Raw genomic sequence first — 9,398 nt, forward strand, 5'->3', positions numbered from 1 at the left:
AGATGCTACTAATGTAACTCATGGATCTTAATCCATGTCAGGCATTAGGAGATGGAGATGGTTAAGTACTTACAGGACCTTCATTATGTGACCCATAAAAGTGTAAAGAGGCTACTATGGAAACTAGTAATGGGGTGAAGATTAAACTCTGTCATGGAGTAGAAACTAGCAGAGACACAGCAAATAAAGAATAGGAATTAAAGGTCAAGTTTGTAAATTGGAAAATCTTAAATGTGGATGCCATATTCTGAGAATTAGGCTTTTTAGGATATTAGAATTTTGTTGCTGTATTTATTACTTTTGTATTATTATAACATTAATAGTAATAAGAGTTCAGTTTCCCCTATCCATGAGGACTTGACTTTTCTTTCTGTACCATACCAAATGAAAAAACAAAAAAGGGCAGGGAAAGGTGAAGAGTGCAGTTAAAAGTTAACAAGAAGCTTTAGTTGATCTTTTGATCCTTTTTCCTTTTTTGGATCAAGATTTTTAAAGGCAAAATCTTTTTGTGAACGTCTATCAGGTCTGGTCTATACTACCCGCCTGAATCGGCGGGTAGAAATCGACCTCTCGGGGATCGATTTATCGCGTCCCGTCGGGACGCGACAATCGATCCCCGAATCGGCGCTCTAACTCCACCAGGGGAGGTGGTAGTAAGCGCCGCCGACAAAAAGCCGCAGAAGTCGATTTTGCCGCCGTCCTCACAACGGGGTAAGTCGGCTGTGATACGTCGAATTCAGCTACGCTATTCACGTAGCTGAATTTGCGTATCTTAAATCGACTCCCCCCTGTAGTGTAGATGTAGCCTCAGATGGCAGCAAATGTGCTTGGTGGGGGAAAAAAAGATGTCAGTTGTAGCTGGTAAATTGGCATTCTCCCGTTCTGCTGTTAGTTTTATGTCTCAAGACAAAACAGAGTGGCGGTGAGGAGGAAATCACAAGATAGGAAAATGCATTTTTTGTTCCCTGGATTGTAGTAAAATTGCAGGAAGAACCTAGAGGTACAATACAACACCTAGTCGGATGCTCCGGGAACTGACTTTATATCCCTTGTTTGGGGAAAAGCTGTTGCCCAGGATGTTCTTGTGTTACTCTTGTTTTGTGGGGGAGATTTTTTTCGCTGAGATCATACTAGCAGCTCAACAATCATTTTTAGCTTGCCAAACCCGTCCAACCAAAGTACTGCAAAGTTAAATTTGCCCTGTCTGATTATATCAGACTCTTAAGGGTTGTCTGCATGGGGGAGTTATTCCAAAATAGTTATTTCTGATTAACTCCATTTATGAATGCTCTCTTTCTGGAATATGAGTATTCACATATGGAGTTAAACAGGAATAGCTAATCTGCTTTAAATTCACACCCTACTTTATACTGGATTAATTTTCATGTATAGACAAACCCTTAAGGCAGAAAGAGGAAACATAATATACAGGTGGCCTTGCTATTCTTGCTGAGTAAAACCCACCCCTGTGAAGAAATCCAGGACAAGGCCTATGAACCATTCACTAAATTCAAGCCTTGCACTGGTTGTCTCTGTATTGGGGGGAGGGGGAAGAGATGGGAGAAGCTTTTTGCTTTCTCTCATCTCTGTCCAGCATATAAAAGCACAGTATATTCTGAAGTTCTCGTTTAACACAGCACAACAGCAGCCAATGTGGGAAATCATATGTACACACACCAGTCTGGCAAGCAGCATAAAGAAAACTACAGTGGTTACTGGCTAACTTTTTTAAAAAAAATCCCAGTTTCTGATAAAGCACTCTTAAGTAACAAGTCCTGAAATTGTTTTAAAATTTTTCTCTTTATCCCTGTTGGTTTATATTGAGTGTCTGTCTTCTCAGCATCTAAGACTGACAGAGGCATCAGCAAATCTGACTAAAGCGCTATTTTCAAAAATATATTTTGCTAACTTTCTGCTAATGATCTTGTGTTACTTGAAGTATGTACAATTTTCAGATGGAAATACACTGAAAATCATAATGGGGTTATTTTAACACTTACCAACAAATATCGTGCAGTTACCACAGTTGCATCCTATTCTAAATATACTGTGGTGGAGAATGTGATACCACAGATCCTTAATGTGGCTACCTTGCAGGGCCGGCTCTGGCTTTTTTGCCGACCCAGGCGAAAAAGCCTCCGGCCGCCCCCCCCTGCGGGGGGGGGGGGGGGAGGGCGGCCGGAGCCCCGGGGGGAGGGCGCAGGGGGGAGGGCGGCGAGCCCCGGCGGGGGTTCCGCTCTCACCCCGGCGGCCAGAGCGCCGGGGGCAGGGCGGCGAGCCCGCTGTTCCCCCGGCGGCCAGAGCGCAGGGCGGCGAGAGGGCGGCCAGAGCGCCGGGGGGAGGGCGGCGAGCCCGGCCGTGGCCCCGCTCTCCCCGGGGGCCGGAGCGCCGCGCCGCCCCCCTCCAGGTGCCGCCCCAAGCACCAGCTTGGTGGGCTGGTGCCTGGAGCCGGCCCTGCTACCTTGGCAAAAGCTGAGATTTTAATTCCAGTTACTGTATATTCTCTGTTCACTTCACGCCACAGTGCAAGCCTGTGAAAAGCAGTTGAAAGATTCCTGGAGCACTAATGACATCTTACAACTTTTTATATACATTCTCTGAGGAAGAAATGATTCTATACAGACAAACACACAGAAAACCAGAAGAAAAAGTCTTAATGTAAACAGTGACAAGTAGCTTTATAATAGTATGGTCTCTCTAATTCACACTTTAGTAACTTTTACATAGTATTTACCATTGAAAAATGAGCAGTGAGTGTTGAGGTCTCTATGAATGAGTTATTATACAAAGTAATGCTGCAGAATCTTTACTATGCTGTAAAATAGCATCAGATTAAGCTCCATTTGTCAAATGTTCATTACAAAATGTATTTCTATCCTTGCTTTTTATCTTCATTTAATTATTAACTTGCAGTTCAGTATTTCACAGTAGATGGTCCAGTCAACAATGTAAATTAGTGAGACTCTACAGTGTTAAAATGTTTTGTTCTAGGAATGTCATCATTTCTGAAGGAAGTCAGGTAATTGGTGAATAGATTATATTCACCAATAGACTTATTCAGAGTGTCATAAATTGGCATATGTTACATTGAACAACATTTTAACATCTAAATTATTTTTTTTACAGTATTCAGTGTTTAGAGGAAATAAGAGCTTGATTCTCTGTGTGTACTGAATTACCATAGGGTTGTACTCCGCAGCAATTTGGACTAAAGTTATTCCGAGTTTCCTGGATTCTTTAGACAACTGGAATGTTTGTCTTCATTTAATTTTTTTTTTAATGGGTGCTTAGGTGTAAAAATGAAAAGTATAAACCCATACAGGAGCTGCCCCAGCGTTGTTTTTAGGATTGTATTGCTCATTTTATACTGTCTCACATTTTGCCTAATATGCCACAGTTTTTGCATTGACAATGTGCAGCTACGCTGGGAGAAAGAGAGGATTTTGGCAACTGAGTATGAGGCATTTGTGGATTTGAACATTTGGAGATGCAAGAAGACAATGTGGAATGAGTACATTATCTGAATGTTTTTACCAAAATTATCAGCAGTGAAATAGTTGTGTGACACGTCAATCTGCAATTTATGGTTTCAGAGATGACATCAACTGAGATTAAAATGGGTAGTTCCCATTTCTGAGCTATTGGGTTTCAATGCATTAATTCACATTTTGAAGGCTTTCTATGCAACTATGATATCTGGCACTCTTACCTTTTTATTATTTTTTTTTTTAAAGCTTTAAATTCTACAGCACAATTTAGTAGCAAGAGACAGATTAAAAGGCTGCTGAATATCTAGGAGCCTTCATAATCATCACATGCGTTTGCATAATGTTTGTTACTGAGCGTAATCTTAATCTATTTTAATATTTTTCTCTCACCAGAGTGTATACAAATGTGACTTTTTAAACCTTCAAATTCAGCAACCTCTCCAGCTTGCGCAAGATGCTATAGATGCCTTTCTTAAACAGCTGAAAAATCCCATTGATTCTCTACCTGGAGAACTCTTCCATGTCGTGGTTTTCTCACTTCTCCTTTCTTACTTTCCATCACCTTATCAACGATGGATATGCTGCAAGAAGGCCCATGAACTTCTGGTGCTGAATGGCTTGTTGCTTATAATCACTCCTGACTCCTCCCACCAGAATCGCCATGCTATGATGATGAAAAGCTGGAAAATTGCCATAGAATCCCTGGGCTTTAAACGTTTCAAGTATTCAAAGTTTTCTCACATGCACCTGTTGGCATTTAGGAAAATCTCCCTGAAAACTAAAAGTGATTTAGTTAGCAGGAACTACCCAGGGATGCTGTATATTCCACAGGATTTCAACAGTGTAGAAGATGAGGAATATTCTAACACTTCCTGCTACATCCGATCAGATATTGAAGACGAACAGCTAGCTTACAGCTTCATGGAGCTTCCTGATGCCCCTTATGATTCAGACTCTGGAGAAAGCCAGGCTAGCTCAGTCCCGTTCTATGAGCTAGAAGATCCTATATTACTTTCAAGTTAATGTAATAGTTAAAATGCCCTTTAAGTCCAAACTACTTTATTGCTTAACAAATTTTGCTATACTAACATGGGCTCGTTACATAAAAATGGTTTGCATAGAGAAAATGCAAAGGTTTACAGAGTTTGCTATTTTTTTCTACTTCTGAATTTTAAAATTTATTCTTGTACAAAAAGTGAAGAATACACATTTTATGCAAAATGACTATGTCATAGCATAAATTGCTGTTACTTTCTTTAGGACTTTTCAGAAAGGTACCATTCTTTTCTTCAGTGCTGTGAAGTGTGAATTCTACTTAATTTTGCTAAATGTCTTGTTTCAATATTTTTAATTCTTAATACAGTTGAGCTTATGAGACTGGAGTTGGTGGATTTCTGAGAAGTAATTTGCACTTTGATAGTAAATGTGCAAATAAGTTTGGAGTAAGCTGTTTGGTGGTTAAACTTGTCCTTTTTTTTTTTTTCTTTTTATTGAACAAAGCTTGTTCTGTGTTGCAGAAAGCGGTTTCATTCTGGGTAAGATTGGGCTGAAGAAACTTAAAGATCTTGTTGATCTTTCTATTTCAGTTAATTGAGGTAATCCCAAAATACTGTATTGGGGCATACTCTCCCATCTGTATACACATGTAAAACCTCACTGGCATAACAGAAGTTAGATGTGTGTTGATGAGAGACTAGCCCTGACAAATGATGTAGTTCGATAGGTTTAGATACCTTTTTTTACTTCAAAGCTGGAAAGTGTTTGCAATTTTATGATTATAGTAGCACTAACATATCAGTATTGCTCACATTGGATAGTTTTCTGTATTCTCGTGAAATCCTATTTTGCATACAGTTTTAGAGCAAAATACTTATGGGTGGGAAAAAATGCTAAGATTAAGTATTCTTTTATAACTGTAGATCTTAATTTCAGAATTTCCACACGGTAACTCTAGTAGTCCAATTTTGTAAATACTAGGACCCAATTCTACGCATTTAAGGATGTACATACATGTGAGTGAGTAACCTCACTGACCACTCTCATAAGTGAAGTTAAGGGCACCCTTAAGTGTTTGCAAGATTTGGGCCCCATTCTAGATAAGGCATTTGGCTGGACACTCTTTCTAAGAATTGCTCTATAGTTTGACACTGACAAAATCTGATCTGTACACATTCTGAAATGTTTTGTTTAAATGTGTATAGTAAACCTATATCTTTCTGCAGACAAATTTCTGTACTGATGTAGAAACAATGGTGGTTATTTTTTGTGGGTTTTTTTTAAATACTTTTGCTCTCCATTTAAAAAGAATTGCCAAAAATGTCAAACCTGGGTACCTGAAGTTAGTCTTAAATTCTTCTACCTAACTAGAAGTAGCTTGAATTAGGATCCAAAGTGTGGGTTTTAAGACCCTAACTTTAGAGTAGGCTTGAAAAATTTTATCCAGTGTTATAAATGTAGTTTCACAAATGATAAAAAATATCTTTAGGCCATATAAAATTAATCTTGTATTCATCAGTCAGAAATTACCAATTGCCATTTCTAGTGTGAATTTTTAGGTGGTTATTTTTTGTTTTGTTTTTAAAACACTTCCATGGAAGTTTTGCACTGAAGTTTCACAATTTCCAACTTCTTGATTGCTTTTTCTTTGTATTCTGTATTTTCTTGGCAATTGGTCCTACTTACACTAAAAATTTCACGAACTGTATTAAGTTGCTTTATTCTTCAACATAAGCTTTTTGTACATCTTGCACATCACAGATTAAAAGAATTCCCTATCATCCAAACTTGATTGCTCTAGTTAACGATGAATGGCACAGTTTATTTATAAACAAAACAAGAATTATATTTAAAAATGTAAACATTTTAAAACTAGATGGAAGTGTTAAATTAGAACTCATGCTAAATTAAGAGAACATTAAAAATTTAACAGAAAACCACTGATCTAAATGAAATCCACCATGTATTTTGAATTAAGTTAAATACAGCTTGATGTTCACATGTAATGCTTAAAAATTCACTTTTGCTAAACTAAGATGCTTGGAATCAAGACTGCATTCTTCTCAGTTGAGCACTGCTGGAGTCAGTGGTTATGTTAAAGCTAAATGTTGGTGCTATAAATTCTCAGTTGTTTACAGAAATTACTGATTCTGCTTATACTCCAAAGTGTGCATGAGCTATTTTAATTGGTACTCCTTTTAAGAAACAAACAAAAAAAAACTATACAAAATTTATTACCACCTAGCATAAATGTATTTGTACTGGTTAATGTAAATTACACTCCATTTACCATTCATTCAGATGGGGATGGTTTGGAATTCAGACCAAGGTATACTCAACAGAAATAGTTTTAAACATTGAATGTTTGAATTCAGCCTACCTGACAGCTTGGTGACATTGTGGTTGTGAATCAAGGACCCCAGATTATTATAGAAGCTGTGGTTCTTTTTGCTGCCCAAACTAAATACCTTTAAATGCTTTCCAGAAATGGAGGGTTTGGGCTGGTGTGAGGAAAAGTGACTTCTTGCTACTCAGGCCTCCCAAGACAAGAGAGAGATGTCATGGTCTTCTAGAAATACAGTTTTGGAGGTTCAAGAAGAAGAATGTTTTGAAACTCCTTAAAATTATGACTGGACACAATATGGTGAAAGAAGATCCCCATACTCCAGGTGTCAAGGAGAGGGAAACAGGCATACCACAACATTTGTTTGCATTTATGTTGTCTTTATTTCACTACTTTTGTGAACAAAGCACATGTATTACAAAAAAAAAAAAATTAAAAGCCTTTTGTAAAGTGTTTTGTTTCAGTGGAACTGTTGTCTTTTCTTGCAAGCTGTTTATATTTAGATTGTCATTAGTGTACATTACCACAAAATTGTTATTACTTATAAAACACTTTGGAGAGGAGTATTGAGTAACAATATTTTATAAAGCAAGAAATAGTAACTAAAATGCAAAATTTGGTACCTCTAATTTTTTTATAATTTTGCTTCATAGTTAACAGAAACAAACATAACTCACTTCCTTTGCCTTCCTGTCTGCTACATACCTCCCCTTGGTTTCTCCCTTCCAATCTGTTCCTCACTGTAGACCAGAACACATTCTGCTTTCCTCCACCACTCTGCCCCTTTTACAGAGCACAACCTTGCAGCACCTACAACAGATGTTTCCTCTCAGCCATTATCAATCACAGAGGCACTGCTGAGATGTTTTCTACTGCAGCTAACAGTGCAGAGGGGAAAGAATGACAGTGAAGAAAGCAGAATGTAGACTCAGAAGATTGAAAATGCAGGATTCCAAGGCCATTTTAGGAGAAATGTAATGAGTCTTGTCTCAGTTAATACAATGGACTCCACTTCAGAGTTTATTTTTCTGTGGAGTTTTAGCAATTCTCAAGCTAAAAGGTGCATAGAAAATGTTTTGAGTGTACATCTCCTTTCTCATACCCACTTGGAAATAGGCTCCCATAATCCACTAGAAGGGAATAAACTGTAAGCAAAATTTCAAGGGTATTCCTGGAGCTGAGCCAAAAATAGGGATCGGGAGGTCCTTTCTCTCAAGATCTCTATTAGGAACTGATTTGCTCTCAGTAGAGAACTATCTTTTAACTGCTCTGCCAGTTTTAGCTATTAGTGGGAATGGTTACCAATAGTCTAGTCTTTCTGCTACACATTCCCACTATTAAGATTCACCTTTTTCAATACAACCTGAAACACCAGCTTTCTGTTCAAAGGCCATAGTTATTGCCTACACTCTCCAGGTATTAAAGATCCATGCACTTCCTCTCCCCTGCATAAATTCCTTATGGAATTGAGAAATCACAGCTATATAAGCTATATGGAAGTTTTAAAAGAAATCAGTATTCCTTTGCTCAAAACTTGATATACTATTTTGTAACTAGTGATATACAACACAAATAAGCTTCAGACTAAATAGGACAGAGGTGGGCAAACTATGGCCCAGGGGCCAAATCTGGTGGTCCTGACATTTTAAGCCGGCCCTTGAGCTCTCACCGGGAAGCGGGGTCTGGGGTTTGCCCTGCTCCAGCCACGGAGGAGGGGTGGGGTCTTGCCCCATTGCATATGGCTCCCAGAAGCAGTGGCAAGTCCCCACTCCGGCTCCTAAACGTAGGAGCAGCCAGGGGGGTCCACACTCTGCCCCCACCCCAAGCGCCACCCCCTCAGCTCCCATTGGCTGGGAACCACAGCCAACAGGAGTTGCAGAGGCAGTGCCTGCACACAGGGCAGAGCTGCCTGGCCGTGCCTCCGCATAGGAGCCGGAGTTGGGGACATGCTGTTTCTGGGAGCTGTTTGAGGTAAGCGCTGCCTAGATCCTGCCCCCCGAGCCCCTCCTGTGCCCCAACCCCCTGCCCCATCCTTGATCCCCCTCCTGCCCTCCAAACCCCTTGGTCCCAGCCCGGAGCATCCGCCACCCCCAACTCCTCATCCCCAGCCCCACCCCAGAGCCTGCACCCCCAGCTGGAACCCTCCTGCACCCCAACCCCCATTTCTTAAGCATTCATGGCCTACTATACAATTTCCATACCCAGATGTGGCCCTCAGGCCAAAAAGTTTGCCCACCCTGTCCTAGGGTATTACAGAGACAAGGTGGGTGAGGTAATATGTTTTATTGGACCAACTTCTGTGGGGGCGAGAGAAGCTTTCCAGCTACATCCATCTCTTCAGGTAGTAGTATGGTGTTATGCAGCTTTCTAGTAAATGTCCTTCTACTCTTTGAAGGAAGGGCAGCACTTGCCTCCAGGCTTCAGTGGGCAGAGTAAAGGGGGACTGGGCCCTATGCTTAACAGGCCTGCAGCAAGATACCTACAAGAAAAAGAAGTGAGAGATTTACAAAATAAAGTATTAATACACTACATAGCAGTGAGTGGGGACTGCAGGAGCAGTTTGACCCCGG

General features: G+C 40.0%; 1 protein-coding gene across 3 annotated transcripts in view; it reads left to right on the forward strand.

Annotated features, from left to right (window-relative positions):
* BMT2 (base methyltransferase of 25S rRNA 2 homolog) overlaps nucleotides 1–7,085 on the forward strand; it is a 63,234-nt gene extending 56,149 nt beyond the window's left edge. For all 3 annotated transcript variants that reach the window (XM_024194694.3, XM_024194696.3, XM_024194697.3), the window contains one exon: nucleotides 3,882–7,085. In XM_024194694.3, coding sequence (XP_024050462.1) covers nucleotides 3,882–4,511 — 630 coding nt within the window. In that variant the 3' untranslated portion in view covers nucleotides 4,512–7,085. The remainder of the gene's footprint in view (nucleotides 1–3,881) is intronic.
* Nucleotides 7,086–9,398: the final 2,313 nt, after the last annotated feature.

This window comes from Terrapene carolina, unplaced genomic scaffold (assembly GCF_002925995.2).
Source record: "Terrapene carolina triunguis isolate 2854851 unplaced genomic scaffold, T_m_triunguis-2.0 Scaffold68, whole genome shotgun sequence".
Lineage (NCBI taxonomy): Eukaryota > Metazoa > Chordata > Testudines > Emydidae > Terrapene > Terrapene triunguis.